Source organism: Emydura macquarii, unplaced genomic scaffold (assembly GCF_026122565.2).
Source record: "Emydura macquarii macquarii isolate MOO-44397 ecotype Brisbane River unplaced genomic scaffold, CSIRO-AGI_Emac_v2 contig_2457, whole genome shotgun sequence".
Classification (NCBI taxonomy): Eukaryota; Metazoa; Chordata; order Testudines; family Chelidae; genus Emydura; species Emydura macquarii.
Window position 1 is genome coordinate 1,917,630 of NW_027132594.1, and position 20,490 is coordinate 1,938,119.

General features: G+C 39.5%; 1 protein-coding gene across 1 annotated transcript in view; it reads right to left on the reverse strand.

The window, feature by feature from the left end:
• The window catches only part of LOC137162736 (visual pigment-like receptor peropsin), a 61,805-nt gene extending 44,648 nt beyond the window's left edge, over positions 1-17,157 (reverse strand). Inside the window, exons 1-2 of the mRNA XM_067562647.1 lie at positions 17,005-17,157; positions 5,013-5,218 (exon numbers count right to left, since the gene is read on the reverse strand). Coding sequence (XP_067418748.1) covers positions 5,013-5,218; positions 17,005-17,125 — 327 coding nt within the window. The 5' untranslated portion in view covers positions 17,126-17,157. The remainder of the gene's footprint in view (positions 1-5,012; positions 5,219-17,004) is intronic.
• Positions 17,158-20,490: the final 3,333 nt, after the last annotated feature.

Sequence of the window (20,490 nt, forward strand, 5' to 3'; positions counted from 1 at the left end):
AAGCTGGGAATTGAACTCAGATCTCCTTGAGTCCACTTTTAGTGTCCTAACACCACCACCATCCTTCCTCTGAACACACACAATACAGGGAATGCTTTTAATTCTGGATCCGGATCTGAATTTTTCAGCTTCAGTGTAAACGTTTTGTTTCATTGGTGACTTCTTAGCCATGCATTAAATAAAGTAAATGAAAGAGTTTTCCTATCGTTTCTCTTAAAACAGACCCTAGAATGACAGCTGTGAATATGCATGGAAGGAAAACAGAGGAATTTTGCTAAAACAACTAGTTCTCTTTAGACAAAATCTCTTTCTACCAACATGTATGGGCACATATTTTCAAGGAGAACAAGAATATTTGGCTGAGATCAGAACAGTAGTTTTATGGTAAATGAACTCTCCTGTGGAGAAGGGAGCAAAGCATGCCTCTGTGACAGACTAGGACAGTGTGAAAGGTAGAAAGAGGCACCAGCTGTAAAAATGGGCTTCTCTGAACTGTTGTCGCCGCTCCCTGTTCTCCTCTGCAACAAAGCTGACAAGACAAAGAAAGCAACACAGAAAAGAGGCTTTTGATTCCATCACACAGTGCATACTTATATTAAGTATAATCCTTCTCACAAATGTAAATGAAAATACTGAAAAGCCAGATTGTACTCTAAGCACCTTCTCATGGAGGGGGCCCTACATCGGCATATCTCCCTCCTCCCACAGGGAAGAGAGGTAGAGGAGTCGGCATCTGCAGTGTCAGCTTTCCCCTACTTTCCCCAAACCCTGCACATGACTGTCCATTAGAGCTGGGCAGGAAACAGTTTTCCCATCCTGCAAGTATTTTTGAGAGTTGGAAAATGTTTCCTGTCTCAAATCAGGATGAAAAAATAAAATTTCAAAAATATTAGTGATCTGAAAAAAACAATGCGTTTTGTCCTGTTTTTGCTTCAGGTCAATTGAAAAATTTCCTTTCCATAATTTCAAAACCTTTAGTTTCGATTTCATTTCAACCTGTTTCCCACTGTCTTAGTAGCTTAAATTTCTAAATAAAATTGGAATTTTTCATTTTTAAAGTGCTGAAATGAAACATTTGGACAATTTCATAAACTTTTCCTCAACATTTTTTTGTGTCAGGAAATTTGTCCAACCCAGCCCTTGTACACAAGCACTTTCTGTTTTGACGAATTTGCATTTTTCAATGGATAAAACTGGCTACTGTCCATGAATTCAAGGATCTGCAAGTTAGTTAAGAGCAAGAGAGTGGGGTAGGTGTGAGCCTGATAAGACAAACACAATCACTGCAGGAAGAATGTTACCAGCCAAAGAAAGTATTAACTCTAAATTTCCTGAGGAGCCCTTGTCTGCACGGATGAACCAGGGGGAGGTTGGATTGGGTCCTAGAGGCAGTTGCTGGTTGGGAAATCACATTTCAGTTGGAATCATGACAGCATGATTCCAATTAAACTGTGCTTTCAGAATGCTAGGGAAGAGATGCAGGCCTTTGAAGACCAATATGGAGGTGCAGGGACTTCAAGAGAGTGGCACTATGCCCCTGGAGTATACCCAGGATCCATGCAGATTTAGATACCTGTTTTCGTCCATGGAATGAGGTGGTGGAGGCAAGCCCTTCTCCCAATGGGAGAACGCAGAAGAAACTCCACAAGGAAGCAGACTCATGGGATTTTGTGTCCCCTACAGAGTTGTTTGCACATAGGGGTACGATCTGGCCCAGTAATATTAAGCAGAATGTATTAGATTAAAGATTAGAAGAAAAATCTGTAAAGAATTTACACTAACACTCATCTCTGAAAGATTCTGATGTAAAGCTAGAAAGCCTACATCTAAAAAACCCACACAGACATTATGTGAATTTACACCTTCCTAGCTTTAAAATTAAATGGGAGGAATGATGGTGATGTCAGTAAGGCTTAGGACCAGGAGTCAGAAGGTAAGGAATCTGTCTTTGATCCTTGTCCCAGACTCCCTGTGTGATCCTGGGCTAGTCACTTTATCTCTGTTTGTTTCCTTATCTGTAAAATGGACTATGTTAGAATAAAGTACTGCTCACCATGAGCAAGCGTGGTAGAATCTAACCATTAATGGTTTGTCTGTGTGGCCTTGAAGCACTTTCCTTTAATCACTCCCTCCAGTACCACATAACAGAATAGAGAATTAACAAATACCATAACATTGCCCATCATTTTTCCTCGATCTATTTAGCTTATTCAAGAGAAGGTTCAGAGGTGACTTGATCACAGACTTATCAGTACCTACACGGGAAGAACATTTCTGATTGTACTCATTATTCTAGCAGACAAGGCCATAACAAGGCATAGCAAGATCCAATGGAAGCTAAAGTTATACAATTTCAGGCTAGAAATAAGGCACAAATTGTTTCCAGAGAGGGTAACTAACCACTGGAACAACTTATCTAGGGATGTGGCAGATTCTCCATCACCTGTAATCTTTAAATCAAGACTGGATATACTAAAAGATATACTGTAGTTCAACCAGAAGTTATGGGCTTGGTGCAGGAATTACTTGCTGAAATTCTACAGCCTGGGTAATGCAGGAGGTTAAACTAGAAGGTCATAACAGACCCTTCTGGCTTTAAAATCTGTTAATCAATTAGGCTTTCCCGCTAGGTACAAATTGACTTTGACAGAACTATTCATGTGCTTAAGTTAAGCATCTGGTTTAATGCTTTGCTGGGTCAGCGCCAAAGTGAATATCAAACAACAAAATGAGGGCACAAGATGAGTAATTTTTGCTCTCGACTCCTTTTGACCAAGTGACACCCTGTACTGCATTGAGTCAAACTTTAAAGCTTCAATGAGTAACCTTGGCGGTGCCTCCAAAGAGCGGGAGAAAAGCAGAGCCTGCAGACTAAACTTTCTAACATTACTGATAGCAGTGAATTGATGCTAAATAACTGTTGAACTATTAAAAATTAAATCTGAGTAGCCAACGTTAGAATCGTTGGTCTCCTGGATGGAGGAGACCTAGTGACTTTCCTAGAAGAATACATCTTGCTCCACTTAGGAAGCTGAAGCTTCCAGTTGGTTTTCAAGGCAAGGGTAGACCAAAGTCAAGTATACTGCAGTAATACAGCCTTAAGAACTTAAGAGCTGTCATACTGTGTCAGACTATGGTCCCTGTATCCTGTCTCCGGTATCCTGTATCCTGCCCAGTATCCTGATTCTGGAAGAGGTCCATACCAACACTTCTGAGGGAGTGTACAGAACAGAGCACTTATGGAGTAATCAACTCCATCTTCCCCACTCCTGGCTTCTGATAGTTGGAGGTTACAAAGGTCTAGACTACTTGGCAAGGTCTGCATGATAGAGCAAGAGCCATAAAACCCCTGGGCCAGGCCTAAATGAAAAAAAAAAATCACTAAATGCCACGACTGTCATCTGGAGATGCAAGAGTAGCAATGGATCCATAATGCCTTGCAGATAGTATACCTTCACAACTGCATCCATTTTATATGGACTGAGCCTAAAACAAGAGGCTCCTGGTTATATTTGCACTTCTGTTAGACATTGTGAAAGCAAAGAGGTTTCAGTATCTGGGCACAGTGAAAAGCAGATGAAGATGTGAGTGTCCTTCACGTATTGTAAGCCATTATATGTGTAACCCATTGGTCAGTATATCCCTCCCTCTGTTCCAGAAGATGAGAGTCTGTTACTGCCCTCAGCTGCAAAGCCCGACTCTTTATCTCAAGCTGTAGAGACTCATGCTTTTAGCATTAGAGGTTCTTTGTATCTGCAAAAATGGCAGCCATCACACAAAATGCTTCACTATTTCCTGAGCAAATGGAAACTTGTATATGAGAACCCTAGGGGAAGAAGATATTATTTGGCACCTCTCAGATAACAAACAATAAATGGGCTATTCCAGACACTCCAGTGAAGTCTCATAGGCGAGTCAATGAAACCTTATGGTCAATGATGTCTCAGGCTGCTCATAGTTCTAACAAAATCAGCAAGGATACCTTACCAATTGCTACCACTAGAAAGAGACCATCAACCATAAAGATTCTTTTTATACCAAACTCACATGCAAAATATCAGACTGGAAGGTAACAAGGACATCTGGGAAATCTAGTTGCGACAAGCAGCAGCTCCTACCCAACCTGCTCAATAAACTTGGCACGGTAAGCTGTTAAAAGATAATAGATTAAAAATATAAACATGGGATTTCAGAAATATTCCCAACAACAACAGACACTGGGTAGGAATATGTAAAGTCTGATTCTGGAAACACAAATCTTGAACACACTCCCACCAACAGTCTCCTGGGTTTGCTTTAAATATCTAAACTATCTTGCAAAATATGACAAGTACAAGACTGCATTGAAATATTCCATTAATGCACTTTTGATTAAAATAAGATGATGAAATAAATAAATGTTTATGTTTAGAGGGATGAGGAAATGTATGTAGACAAAATAAAGTCACCCCGCATCTCTGAAACCAAGCTGAAATCTTTTTTGAAGGTGAAATTTTAGGGCTCTAGGACTCAATGGCTAGAAAGGCTGCTCTGGTGATAATTTTTGGACTGGACTGATGCAGTGCAAGCCTACCTGATTACCCCTTGAAGATGCTGGAGCAGGCTATGCTTAGATTGTTAACTCAGTGGAGCAGGGACCACTTTTTCAATAAACGGGTGAACAGTGCCTACTGTGATAGGGCCTGGATCCTGACTGAGGCCTCTAGGCACTACTACTGCAATACAAATAATAACAATTAACAATGGACCTATGGAGTGCTCCTCTAAGGAGCAGTACAACATTATCAGGAGCCTATTGGGTGAAGGGATTTCTGGGGCAGAAGATCGCTGTGAACTGTGAACATTTTTGGATGCTTATCTGAAACAAACCAGAACTATGATCCTTTGGAGACTCATTCATTACTAATTTTCATTCTCGTAACCCTGACTGGTTATTTATTAATAGTATACATGCGGAAATAGCAATACTTATTTTGTCTAATTAAATAATTCACCGCGTAATGCATTCCTACCTGGCATGTCCATATCGATGTGATGAGGAATCCATCATCTCTAAAGACATTGAAGATTTCAATGATCCCTCGGGAATAACCAAACACAGAGACACTAGCATCTGATACAGCCAGGTTAAATGTAAGATAATCTGTGGGCTGCAGGGTAGCTTTCTGTTTATAGAGTACAAAAATCACAATACTGTTTCCAAACCAAGACATCCATCCTGAAAAATAAATTAAATTCCATGAAAGTCAAATTAAAAGCAACAAAAAGCAACAAATCAGGAAACAGTGTGGTATGTAAATGCATGATGCCCATACATTGATGGAGAGTACAATGGCAGGTTATTTCATTAAAGTTCATTCATTAAAGTTTATTTCATTAAAAACAAATAAACCCAAACACTTTTACTTCATTGTGTTGTCCTCCTTGAGTAACCAGGTACATTTCACCTGTTAATTTCCTTTTTCTGAATAACACTGGTCATAAAACTGAATAGCAATTGAAGAACAACCATACACAGGTAAAGAAAAAATTAAGTCTCTAAATAGATGGGGGTTCCCAAAGCAATCCTAATACAGAGACTAGAACCATTCTGCCAAAAACTATAGCTGTAGAGGCATAGCATATAGATCTCCCTGATAATGGCTAGTAAAACTGCATGAAGATGCCCATACAGCAGCTTTGCCAGTCTGTTCTAGAGAAACACTGCCCTTTTCAGGTGGTGAGACTGAGTTGCTTCTCATGGAACAGCGTGTGATCTCCTTGTGACAAGGAATGCTGATTGGAATACTATTCAGGCATGCACATTTTAATCCATTTGAATATAATATTTTTAAGACCTTGTGTTCTTTCTTTCAACCTCAAATAAATGAACAAACCCCCAGAAACTGGAAAGTCCTGTCTCCTGTTTTGATAGAATGATGTGCCTCATCTGATATTGACGGTATGGCGATGTCTAGGATTGGTGTCTAGCAGTGTTGCAAGGCCTAAATCCATAGTTTTCAAGGTATTTAGGTTTCTATCTTCTGTGAGTCCAGTGCCTAAGTATCTTTAAAAATCTGGCCCTAAATGGCTAAGACTCATTTTCACTTAGGAGTACTGAGGAGCCTATGTCCCACTGACTTTCAATGTGACTTAGGCTTCTTAAAGCCAAGTCATTTTTGAAAATGGGACCTCACCATCTAAGGACTGATCTATCTGGGGACATGGAGAAAAGTTCATTCTAATTAACTAAACGTGTGAATTTGAAGTGGATTATGTGGCGAGGTGGGCCTGTTTGGCCCTGTGGGTCTGCGCTCCCTTTGGCTATGCCGGTGGTGTGGCTGGGTGGGAGTGGGGGTGGGGGGAGGCGGTCCCACCCTCTACCCCGGGCCATGACCCAGGGACCCTGCGAGGAGTAGCCTCAAACAGCTTAGTCCAAGGGCTACTACCTTTCCTGGGTCACTTGTCTGCAGCCCCCCCTGCTTGTGGTCCTCCTTCAGGCTCTTTGGGGCCGGCGTCTCCTGGTCTTGCCTGGACGGGCTCCTTCTTAACTCCTGTGGCTGGGTGTTCTTGCAACACCCACACTAGCTCCAAGCCATGTAGCAGCTCTGCTTCGCTCCTCCCCTCCACCGGCTCCATGCCTTGTAGCAGCTCTGCTCCGCTCCTCCACTCAACTCCATCTTAGCTGCCCCAGCCTGCCTGAAACAGAGGCTTTTACCTGCTGTGGCCAGCTCCCTAATTGGCTTCAGGTGCCCCAATTAACCTGGAGTAACCCTGGCCGTGTTACCCAGGGAACAGGGATTTGCCAAGCCTGGGGCTGATATATATGCCTTCCAGCACCCTCCTATTTCCGGGAGCGGTGGGCGCTGTCCGGGGTTCTCTGCTCGGTGTCCCCTTCCGGTTCCCTTCTTTTATACCTTTGACCCTCACGCCCTTTTCCTGTTTTTACATTTGTTGTCCCAAGTAATTGCTTGTATCCTAGGCCCTTAGGCTGGGGGAGGGGCCTTGAGCGGTGGGCGGGCTCACGCCCGCCCACCTTTCCTAGTTTTACAAATAGGAGCACCCTCCTATTTCCGGGAGCGGTGGGCGCTGTCCGGGGCTCTCTGCTCGGTGTCCCCTTCTGGCTCCCTTCGTTTATACCTATGACCCTCATGGCCTTTCCTGTTTTTACATTTGTTGTCCCCCGGAATTAGTTACATTCTAGGTCTAGTGGCTCCTCCCCTTAGGCTGGGGGAGGGGCCTTGAACGGTGGGCGGGCATTAGCCCACCTCCTGGTTTGTAAATAGAAGCACCCTCCTATAGTCATCAGGGTTGGCCGCATCACAATTAGTTAAACAGCATTAAATCCTTGTGTGGATGCTGTTAATCAGAATTAAAGTGGTCTTAATTTGGTTTAGTTTAATTCACTTTGGAAGTGAATTAAACTAAACCAAATTAAGACTACTTTAATTCTGAATGAAGGTCTTTACATAGAGGTTTAATGTGGTTTAACTAATCCACTTCAAAGTCATATCTTTAGTTAATTCAGATTAATTTCCCTAATTGTCCCACTGTAGATAAGCCCTAAATCAGTTAGACCCAGATTCTCAAATGTATTTAGACACCTACTTCTCATTGGAATCAATGGAAGATAGGTGTCTAAATATCTCTGAACACTGGGCCTTAGACTTTACAACACTAAGCAGCGCAGTGGTTTTAAAAATCTGGGCCAAAAGGCCTGATCCAAAGTCTATATGAAGTCACCAGGAATCTTTCCATAGATTTCAATAAGCTTGGGATCAAGTTCCAAGCACACAGGCAAAGGTACATGGAATGTCATTGACCTTATGGAAAATTAAAAATAGGTTCTGTAAAGCACGGGCTGCCATCTCAGAAACCTGGCTAGCACAGACACTTGCTATTTGAAACAAAGTCTTAAGGGTTAAAAACTTGAGAGACTGCCTCATCAGACTCCAAAGGAGGATTTATCAAACCCTGCAACATTAGATTCAGCCTGCAGATGGGAACCATCTGTGTATTAGGCGGCTTAATGCTAACTGGAGCTGTGAAGAAATTTTTGGGCAGAGGGTGCTATAGTATATCCCTGAATAGTCTCACTAATCGCCCCCAAAGTGGGGAATCAATACATTAAGGACATGAGGGAACAGACTATCTTCCTAAAGGCTTGTAGAAAGCTGTCTAGCTCTGCAGTGTTAATTATGAAATCTCACTAATGGCATGAACAATTTATAGTCAGGGCAAGTTCACTGGAATGGTGCTTATGCGGAAAAAAGATTTCCCATTACTCTCATCCAAAAGATAATGGATGAAGTGAAACAAAATGCTAACCAGCTTGGGCCATCAACCCATAAAGAGTAAAATTAACAAGTATGTTCTAAGACAGCATGGAATTCACCAGAATATTGGGCCATGGAAGACCCGAGTGGGTCAGTGTAATTACTTTGGACTTACACAAGTTTAACAGAGTAGAATTTGGCCCCTAATTTGTAACTAAATACCTCAGTATGCATACAAATGGATAGAGAATGTTTAAATATTACAGAACAGATGTTCCTCAACAGTGGTTCATAAAATCTAAAAGTCTATGCTAAAAGTCTGCCAAAGCACTGGAGAGGATTTGCAGAGAATATACAGAACAACCTCTGTAGCACAGAGTATGAGGAAAGTTTCCAGTTAAAAGATAAATTAAATGAGAGAGAGGAAGAGCTCTGTTCCCATGAAGAAACACAGACTTTTTCTCAGATTTGAAACTATAGAGCAGTCTTAGACCTGGAGGTTGAGAGTGTGTGGGAGAGTAATGGGGGTACTTTATAACAAATGCAGACACTACGTGGTGGGTGAAATTACAGAGCAACCTTGTGTATGGCACACTCACAGGTGGGGGGTGTTGATTTTACAGAAGCAAGCAGACAAGCTTTCTCTGCTGTGTCCAGCTCTTGATGTGTGAATTGGCTTGCAATTTGAATGTGTTAATGTGCTGATCAACAAACTGAAGGGAAGTTATTCTAATTACATCAAATTCTAATACATGCAGTGGCACTTTCATAAAAACACTCCAGAAACAAGCGCCATCTGGTGTTCTTGCATATAACAGCAAAAAATTCCTGCTACAAAGGATCTGTTAAAATTCTGTACATTACCAGACCACTAAACATGCAACACTGAACCCTGTATCATCACCAGTGTGCCTTTTTAACGTCACAGACTATAATGGAACATAAACCAATACAAATAGTTGAGTTCACAAAACAATTTAGAAAATGGCACAATAAAGGATAAAATGCAATACAGTGAAAAAGAAGAGCAAGGACTTCACCATCAGTGACAGTGGAGAGAATCCCTCCCCCCCCAACTGCTTTGCAGATGGCACATGCATCAGGATAGATCACATTTGAGGAAAGAGCCTGGAAAGAAACATCTGGTCCTTGAACTGCTATGGATATTCCCATATGGCATGTCAATAAAATAGTGGATAAAGGAGAACCAATTGGCATAATTTATTTCAACTTTCAAAAGACCACTGACAAGAGGCTTCACAAGAGGCTACTTAAAAAAACAGAGCAGTCCTTGAGTGAGGGGCAAAGTTCTGCAAAAGATCAAAAACCAGCTGAGACAGCGCAAGTAAAGGGGAATTTGATAGTGATCGATATAAATCAGAAGTTAGGAATTGTTGAATATTGAAAAGGGAAACAAAGGGACACAAGGAGAAATCTATGGCCAGCATAGTTAGGGAAAATAAGATGGTGTTTTAAAAATATATTTGGAATAAATAGAATCCTGACAATGATATTGGTCCATTACCTATTGGAAATGGGAAAATTATCAATAATAATGCAGAAGTGTTCAATAAATATTTGTTTCATATTTGAGGAAAACACAGATGATATAGTCTCATCATATAGTGATGATAACACCCTTTCATTCCACTAGTATCTCAGGAGAATGTTGAATAGAAGCTACTAAAGTTAGACATTTTTTCGATCAGCAGTTTCAGATAACTTGCATCCAGGAGTTTTAAGAGAGCTGGCTGAGGAGCTCTCTGAGGAGCTCACTGGACCGTAAATATTGATTTTCAATAAGTTTTGGAGTACAAGGAAAGTTCCAGAAGACTGGAAGAAAGCTGATGTTGTGCGAATTTTTGAAAAGGATAAACAAGATGAGCTGGGAAATTATAAGCCTGTCAGTCTGACATTGATCCCAGGGAAGATAAAGGAGTGGCTGATATGAGACTTGATTAATAAAGAATTAGAGGGTAATATAATTCATGTAAATCAACATGGACATAGGGAAATAGATCCTGTCAAACTAAACAATACCCTTTTTTAATGAGATTTCAGGTATGGTTGTTAAAGGTAGTGGTGATGTAATAGACTTCTATAAAGAGTTTGACTTGGTACTATATAACATTTTGATTAAAAAACTAGAATAATATAAAATTAACAAGGCACATATTAAATGGATTAAAATTGGTTAACTGATAGATCTCAAAATGTAATTGTAAACAGGCAATCATCTTTGAGCAAGTGTGTTTCAATGGGTTCAGTTCTTGGATCTATGGTATTTAACATTTTTTATCAATGATCTAGAAGAAAACATAAAATCATCACTGATAAAGTTTTCAGATGACAAAAAAATTGGGGAACTGGTAAATAATGAAGACAACGGGTCACTGATTCAGAGCCATCTGGATTTCTTGGAAAACTAGGTGAAAGCAAACAACATGTGTTTTAATATGGCTAAATGTAAATGTACACATCTAGGAACAAACAGTGTAGGCCATACTTATAGGATGGGGGTCTCTACCCTGGGAAACAGTGACTGAAAAAGATTTGGGAGGCATGGTGGATAATCAGCTGACCATAAGCACCCAGTGTGACACTGTGGCCAAAAGAGCTAATGCGATCATGGGATGCATAAACAGGGGACTTTCAAGTAGAAGTAGAGGTTATTTTAGCTCTATATTTGGCATTGGTGCAACCACTGCTGGAATACTGTGTCCATTTATGACATCCACAATTTAAGAAGGATGTTGGTAAATTGGGGAGAGATCAGAGAAGAGCCAGGAGAATGATTAAAGAATTAGAAAAGACGCCTTATAGTGACAGATTCCAAGAGCTCAACCTATTTCGCTAAACAAAGAGAAGGTTAAGGAGTGACTTGATTACCATTTACCTGGGGAACAAATATTTAATTGTGGGCTCTCCAGTCTAGCAACGAAAGGTATAACACAATCCCATGGCTGGAAGTTGAGGCTAGAAAAATTCAGACTAGAAATAAGGAGTAAATTTTAATGGTGAGAGTAATTAATCAATGGGACAATTTACCAAGGGTCATGGTAGATTCTCCATCACTCACAATTTTTAAATTGAGATTGGATGCTTTAGAGATATGCTTTAGGAATTATTCTGGAGGAAGTTCTATGGCCTGCGCTATACAGGAGTTCAGACTAGATGATCACAATGGTCTCTTCTGGCCTTGCAATCTATGAATCTTCAAAAAGGCCAACATTTTACAATAGCCTAGATCAACATGGCAGCATTTAAAAAATAATTTACTTTGCTGCCATGTAAGTATTAGTCGTTTCTCAGAAGTTCCTCAGAACTTGAGGTCAGCATCACTATTCTGGCAATGACAATGTGTTTTGATGTTGTCATGTTTCTGCAATCTTTCATTCACTGAACTAACTCACAGTCTGCTGCAGGAGAGTTTTGTTGGTGTTGTTATTGAAATAAACTTGAACATCCTGTCACATTGGTCACACATCCCAATTCAGATTGCTCATTGCTGAAGCTAGCTGCTTAATAACAAAAAATATTAAAAAATAAAAAATAATAAATTGTTTTAAAAATTCACCCTCAACCTTTTGACTCTAGACACAATGAATGTGGAAACAAAACTGGGACTGATGGCGGGTTTTTTAGAAAAGACACGAGACTGCATTTATGAAAAGAAATAACATTGTAAGTCTCTGTAAAGAAAGGCATCGGAAAAATAACAACATATTCACACTTCTTAGATTTCAAGATCTTGGGAGCGGATTTTACACCTGGCTATCACATCTTCAGTGGCAGTATTCATGCCTGACCAGAACAGAACAGCTCCTGCTCTGTCCTTTGTCTTCTCAATACCCAGATTGGCACTGTTGCAATCCCCTTATTTGTCAAGAACAAGGTAGGAGTAGATTTAGAATGTTCAAATTACAACCCAATATGGCACTGAAAACACATACAGCACACCAACTGGAACTGCTGGGGAAAAGACAGTACAAGGGAAGTGTCAGGATCAGCTGGCCAAAATGACACTATAGTTATCAGAGGCAAATGACCTGCCATTTGCCATTGAATTAAGTCAATCTCTGATGCACTACAGGAATTGTGTATTAAATATGCCTTTTCATGACAAAAAAGAGGCAAAACTGTAGGTTACAGGAGAAGCTACGGTAAAATTTCTGCTAAGGTTGACTACAGCCTTGTGCATTGAGAGACTTTAAGAATCATTGACTCAAGGAACTAGAACAGGAAGGGAAAATCTCCCATGTTGTTCACACTGGTTCTGTTTGTGCTACATTATAAGAATGCTGGGGAATGAGGTTATGCACCAACTTTATTTATTTATGCCCAAGCCAATTTAAGGGAGCTGTGCTACAGCCCTGATCTTTTCAATTATATATTGAAGGGCTTTGTTTTTGTGTTTGGAAGTAGCTCTTTCTGGAAGCCAGAACATTTTTTTTGTATTATGCTGTCCTCATTCCCAATTCTGTAGATTGCTTTTTATTTGGATTTTGTCATCCTTGTTGCTGGGGGAGGAGGCGGTTTACACATGGCAGCTTACAAACAAACATATTGGAAGAGGTTCGCACAAAAGGTAAAATTAAAAAACATTGTTTAAAAATTATCCAGGATGGAAATGGCAGAGCTGCCATTAAAAAGGATTCCATATCTGAAAAGCTCCTAACTTGCTCCTCATCCTACATTTCCACGTTTAAGATCACAATATCCTGATTCTAATGCACAGAAATTGGTTTGTTTGTTAATTTTTTCTGGAGTTTGGCTTTTGTGTAGTTGTTTTGTTCTGAGGGGTGTTTCTGTGTGAAGGCCACATCAAAGAAAAAGGTCTTGCATTTTGTTTTGAATGTGTAGAGATTCATGGATATGTTGGCTATAGCTGAGTGAATAATAGATTCTTTTCAGTCCAAGGACCGATTTAAATTAAAAAAAAATCCACTTAATTTAGAACCTAATCCAATTTTTAAACAAGTTTTCATCAAATGGGAAAACTAGAAAAAAATCATATCAAGTTGACTAAAACATTTTAGGTCCATTTGAAACAATATTTTGGGGCTTTTAAATTTTTTTTCTCATTTTGGTTGACAAATTTTTTTTCAAATTTTTCATTTTGATTCCGTCTTTTTGGGGGAGTTTTTCAGCCTTTTGTTGTTGTTGTTTTGTTTTATTTTTAAAAAATGGCCACATTTGAATTTGAAATGCCATTTTGAAACAACAAAAGTCGAAAGTTTAGACTTGTTTGGAAAAAAAACCAGTTTTTTCTCAGCCAAAAGTATTTGTCAAAATCTATGTGAATTTGCAAGTAGTTTCAGAGCACCAAAAATGCATTTAAAAAAAAAATCTGTGTGTAGAAAAAAACTCATCCAGCTCTAATTCTGATATCTCCTGGGAAGTAAGAAAGAATCCCTAGATACAGTATCTAGAGTGCTGAAGTCCTTTAAATATGTATGTGGTTAAAAAAAATGATAACTAACCATAAACTTAATAGAAATCTCAGGATCCATGAAACTATAGTAACTTCTTTAGCAGGTGCCGAACTGCAACAATTGTCTTTCACAGGCACCATATTAGCAGGATATTCTGTATAAATATCTCTGGATTCTTGCTAATGCAGAAGATCTTTTATGGCTGCCTAGAGAAATCCACACACCTGAGTACAATACATATACACTGAATGTTCTTCCGTCCAGAGAAAGATTTGCTCCTTGAAAAACCCTTATGAGCAAAAAGTGACAATGTAAAAAAATAGTACATTCTTATACCACAGTCCTGCTGTATATATATACACAGCAGGACTGAATACATTAGCTCTATTTTTGGAGTTTACTGACATAAATAAGTTATTACTACTGTTAGTATTGCGGAACAAAGTCAGTACAGCTATGGGAAAATGAGCTAGAGTTTCTGCTTGTTGATACATCATCAACAGAATGTATAATAAGTTCCAAATGCAAAATTGAACGTTGGTTGCATTTGAACACCACCTATAACACACCTTAGCTGGACAAATTTTACTGGTGATTATACCTGAGCTAGAATGAAAGCAATTTGACTTTCAGACCTCCCGGTTAAGCTGCAGTGCTGGCAATTATGACAATTCTGTACTTATAAACACGGCATATCTGATGTGGAGCAATTGAGAGCCAACAACCATGGAACCTTCTGCTGCCATATTTAAGGAGTCAGTTATCACAGCAGGACCACATTTTAAAAAATAATAGGGCAAAAAGCAATACAGAAACTTGGTTACAAGTAGAGTTTAGGCCTTAAAGCATGAAGTTAGATGCAGTAGAGATCTGAATCCAAAGCGTGGGAATGTTTGGCTCTAATGTGTTAATTTGTGCCTCTGGCTAATTTCAAATGAACATAAAGAAACTCATTGATCCTGTAATATATGTAGTAGAAGTACACTGTAAATGTGAAAATGTTTAAATATCCAAATGGATGAATTTTTAGCTAGTAGAACTGGTCAGGAAATACATTTTTCATGAGAATAAAAAGTGACAGACAATTAAAAAAAAGATTTATCAAATTTTTTTCTTCACATGTTTCTGGGTTTTCACTGTAAAGCTCAAAACCTGAAAACCAGCATTTTTGGTTTTCAGCAACCATAAAACAAACCATTATGGCCAATAAAACAAAATGTTTTGCTTTGTTTTCCGCCCTTACTCCCCCGTCCCCCTGAAATAGTCAGAAATTGACATATACTTCAGAAATATCTGTTTTAACAAAAAAGGCATTTTTCATTCAAAAATATTTTGAATTAAAACTTTCAATCAGCTCTATTAACTAGTCATTGGGAAGACTTTGAGGTGGTCCACAGGATCAGTAGGATCAATGTCTGGTTGGGAAATTGCTAGCTTTTCTAGCAATAACACAAATCAAAATGTATTCACTACTGAAATCAACACTGGGAGTATACTAGACCCTTCAGATTCCCAGGAAGGAACATCAAGGATGAATTTGTCCTATTGTGTCAACCAGCTCTAGAAATTTCCCAAAAGACAATATTTGTAAAGAAAAGAAAAAGCTCTTTTTATTCTTCACTGAATCATTTTTATTTCTTTAGTGAAACCTGCAGCATCAAAGTGCTGGCAAGGAGTCTGGTAAGTACCAAGTAATCACAGTATCCCATTGTCAACAGGGCTAATCAATTAAGATCTGATCTTGAACCACTGAAGTCAATGTGTGTTTTGTCATTGACTTCAACAAACACAGGGTCAAGCCCTTATTGAGAATGTGTTCTAGTGTGGTTCATTCAATGGTTGAGTGTGCTAGTGCTGTCTGGGCTTTGCTCTGTGTGTGCTGTTTCTCTAGGCTGCTGCTGCTGCATGCCTGTGTATGCATCTGTGCGCATAGGTCTGGGATAAATCAGAACATCTCTACTTCATCTTGCCCACATTATTTTTATTATGCTTCCTAATAAAGTGGCTGCTATTTTTTCCCAACTTTTTTTCTGGACTGTCTTATTCTTTACTCCATCTACATTATATCTGCTAGTTTTGTTGGTAGAGATGTTAGTCCTGTATAGACATAAGGAAAGGCAAGTATCACCTGGTGGTTTGCAGCTACCAGTGGTACACGATAAGCTTGGAAAAAGAAAAGTTTATTTAGCTTGATTATTTAATTTACAAGCCTGTTTCTCAAAGGTTGTACTCAGAAATTATTTCTATTTAGATTGCTATGGAATTCTCATTATGCACAACATCTTTAATAAGTAGTTTCATTTATTTTCATTTACAAACACAATTAGATAGATAGATAGATAGATAAGCTAGGAAGTGATTGTGAATGATTCTCTGGAAAAGTCACCTTTTGATACTTTTTCATGTGAGGTCAGAATTATAAATGGATATTTTGATTTTTTTTTTTTTAGTCAACTGGTATGTCTGCATTCTCTGAAATTTCATAAAGTAGGCTTATAGAACAACAGATACTGTAATTCCCAATCATCCTGCACTGAGTCTACTGTAAATTACAATACAGTACTTAAACAAAAACATTTCCTCGGAACAAAGTGAGTTAGTATGAGCTTCCATTTTCAGTCTATTTTAATAAGAGGTTATAATAAGTGAATTGGAATGTAACATGAATACCAAGGGTTTTTTGACTTACACGCATATTACTACTGATAGTGAATGATAATTTAGTGCTTACAGGAATCTTTAATAGACTCTGATCAAGAAAGCTTCCTTTAAATGTGCATAAAACATTAAATGGAATAATTTTACAAACAAATTTAAAATTCAATTGTAGAATTCTATTTCATTTAACTAAATTCATTAATTTTAGAAGGTGAACTATTTATTGAGCATGATCTGAGTACAGACTTCAGTTAGCAGAAGCTAGAAAGCTAGAACACTAACTGAAAGCCAGTGAGACATTTTGAGAAGACAAAGTGACTGTCATTGTTTTCTGCACAAGATATTTTGTTCTCATCCACATCTTAAATGAACCTTAGTTAAAGGAACAGCTTTGACTAGAATATCATATTCTTTTGCCCCTAATACAAATGTTTGTATTTAACATTTATTTTATTTTATTTTTTAAAAAAACACTAGCTTGCTTTCTTTCTTTCTTTTTTTTTTTTTTTTTTTTTAAGGAACTTTCTAAAGAAAAAATTTGCAGTTTATGACATCTTGTTCCTCTTCGGATGAACACCATAGGAATCCCTTTGAACTCTAGGCCAAACTTAAAAAAGGAGTTCATTTCATAAGCCATTCAGAGATATAGTACATACCTAAAGCCAGTAGGTAGAAGCCTATAATAGTCTCTCCTTGTTCCGAGACAGGAGCCTCTTTGTTCAGAAAGGTGATGTTGTTGTTCCTCCATGGTGCCTGTGGAGAAAACTGGAGAGACATTTTCAAGCAAAGCCTGTGACTCAGAACTTGGCCTATTTTCCCTCTGTTTAGTCCCAAATGCCCAGTAAAAGAAAATGGTCTGTGCCTTTCTTAAACTTCTGCTCCCTGCATTCTAGGAAGCTGTGCACTGAGACTGAGAAATCTCAAAGACAAGAAAGAGCTTTGCAGCGCTCTGACCTGTTCTTATTTACTAATCCTTTCTATTAATACAGCTCATGAATCTGTGACCAGACCAAGGCAGCACATTTCCTTATATCCTGGTGCTGCTTAAATGCAAAAGCCCTTAGTGACTGGAGAGAGTATATTAGGCAAAGTGATATTTCTTTAACAAGCAATTATATGTCAATAATAATATATATAATAATATTATCCAAATGAGATACATACTCACATGCATGTGTATATGTTACTGTAAAAATACCATAACGAACCTGCTGCTGGCCTCACTGACAACAATGAATTTTACCATTGACTTCAAACGAAGACAGTCCAGCCAGTTGTCTGAGGAGAAATCTGTTTTGTAGGTGTGTTTTACTACATTCTGTGACCTACCTAGGAGTCTCCTGAAAAGTGTCACTGAATAAGACTGTGCTGCACATCTGGTCCCTTTGCTAGATTTCACTAAAAATCATCAGTTTCACTTTGTGAAATTTTAAGCTAAAGCTTCGGAACAAACGTTTTGATCTGGGCAGATGATGCGGTTTCAAGGTGGATGCACATGTTGATTCTTAGCAGAATCCTCTCTGAAAGAGCAGCACTCTCATAAAGGCATAATGGCCCCTATCATGTGATGGTGGATACTAGGTCAGGTTACCAGAGCTAGGCAAGAAAGTTCTGACTCTCACCAGTATGTCTGTGTATCCCACGTATACTCTCTGAATGATTTCCAAACGTTACTGTTTTGGTAGATTTGTTGTGAGACACATTACTCCCAGTCTGTAATAATCTAACCATCAACGTTATCCTAATACAGCAGAGAAAATCAGTTTGCTGCAATCCTAATATAATTGTTTCACAGGCAGAGCTGTTATTAATTAGAAAAACCATCATTTTTTTTCATTTGGTAGCCAAAGCGAAATACTGTGGGTCTGATTTTCAGAGTGCTGGTCCCACCAACTCAAGCAGAATTGGAGACACGCTGCGCTGCAGAAAAATCAGATCCTCTCATTCTGAAGGCAACCACTGCATGTGATTTAATGGGATCACTGTTTGTTTTATTTAGTCTTCACTGCAGATATAGTTTCTAATGATTATAGTTCTTTTGGATACTGTGATAAAGTCAGGCCAGAGGGCCTCAAAAGGGCATACCAGGGCCAATATGTAAGCCCAATAATGCCAAAAGCCCTTTTTCCTGCAAGCAGAGGAGAAATGATTGCAGGACAATTAGACACACCTGAACCCAATGAAGGACTAGTCCAGGTGTACTTAAACCCTGCCTTCCCTAAATGGGGGGAAAGCATAGGAGAAGGAAGCTGCCAGAAGGCTTGTAGCAGCTGGAGGAGAAACTCTGCCCCAGGCTAGGTGATGGTGCTTCTCTGCAGCCTGAGGGGCAGAGAAGGAGACAACCCTTGGCCCCAGCCGGCAGGAGGAAGCCACAGTAAGGTACCTCCTCTGGCCCTGGGGGCATGCTGAGGGGAAAGGACAAAAGATTGTTCAGCCTGGGGAGATGGAGTAAGTGATGACTCCCTGGCCCACTACAAGGGGTAGAGGTGTGAGACCCACTAGGGTGAAACTGGCTGTTTGCCACAATACCATGCCCCAGTTATTGGCCAGATTCTGATCTCCGTTACACTGGTTTAATTTTGAATGAACTCTTTGGAACTAATGGAATTACTTCAGATTTTCATCAGTGCAACAGAGATCAGAATCTGCCCCCACATTTAGCTCTACCCAATGCCTGCTGTGAGGTAACCACTTATAATACCCCCCTGGATGTGACTGGTGTCATGAGGGGTGGGAGTTAGGGACCTCAATATCTTTGTGAATCTCACCTTAGGTTTCTTTTTTGTATAGCAAACCCACATAGCTACATCTGTGCACACCCCTAGTGTAGATGTGTCACACTGGTGTAAACTGTGATGGGCACTGTGCAGTTCACACTGGTTTCAAACCGGGTTAAACCACAGCTGTGCAAGTCCCAGTTTTTGTTGCTGCAGCATGTCTACACTAGGGGCTTTTACCGGTACAGGAGATCCTGATGTAATGATTATTTGAGCCTTATACCGTTAATCAAAACTACCCTATTACATGGACAAAAGCAGAGCTTCTGCTTCATGAGGCTTCAGCTTTCAAAAGTTAAACTTCATCCTTACTGAAAAGAAGCATCTGCATTGGGAGTTCTGGGGGTGATGAGTAATAGAGAGAAGAGAGTCCCGTTTTGGTACAGAGCCGTTTACTGGGATGGTACAGCCAGCCCAATGCCTATCACAAACCAAGCTAATATAAAAAAACAAGAGACAAAATCAAGCAAGTCCTTGGCTCCTTGAGTGTTTGTCCTGTCTCCTTTTGGTGCAAAAGCTTTCTGGGCCCTTCTCCTAATGACCCTAGTCCTGCACTGATGAAAAGAGTCCTGCTCAGCACTTACTAGCCGATAATCCCAGCCTGCTTTGCTTCTTAGAGGGCTAACAGGCTTTTCTTCCCAGGCCTATTAACTTACTATGACATATAAATACATAAAGGCATATCCTTTATAGACATTCACCATCACGTTATAGCATTACATACACATCCTAATCCCTCTTTTAACAATGAGAATACTGAAAAAGCCAAAACACAAATCATAATGAAGAAACCATGGTTTTTCCTTCTCCGGGCTTCCAATCAACTAACCTACCCCATTTGTGCCATTCCTCAGAGGAAGAATGCCTGTTCCTACATGCCTTAGTCATCTCAAGCAGCAGACCAGGCTCAGGCAGCTGTATGTGGTGAAAGGAAGACAAACATTTACTTGCAAATCCCTCTTAATCAATTATTTGTTTTTATCTCTGCTGCCACAGTCTAATACCTTCCTTCAGGCTTTTCCTTCATTTGTCATTAAATATATCATCCTGAGAGGAAAAAGAAAATGAGGATAATAAAAGAAGATGTTGTAGCATCTTAGAACAGGAAGAGGAAGACACATCCACTTTTGTCAACATGTGGGCAGCCCTCTGCCCCATCTGCTAAGAGGCAGGGGAGAGAGACCACCCAAAAACACTGAATTCATCCTGCTCTAGAGACACTAGAATACATTTAACCAAAGCCAATTGCTGTATCGGAAGGTGAGACTCTCACTTTCTCCATGTCTCCGAAATGACTTCAACTCATGGGCCAAGAGTTTCAAAGATGGGTGCGTAAGTCCATTTAGGCATCTAAATAAGTGGCCT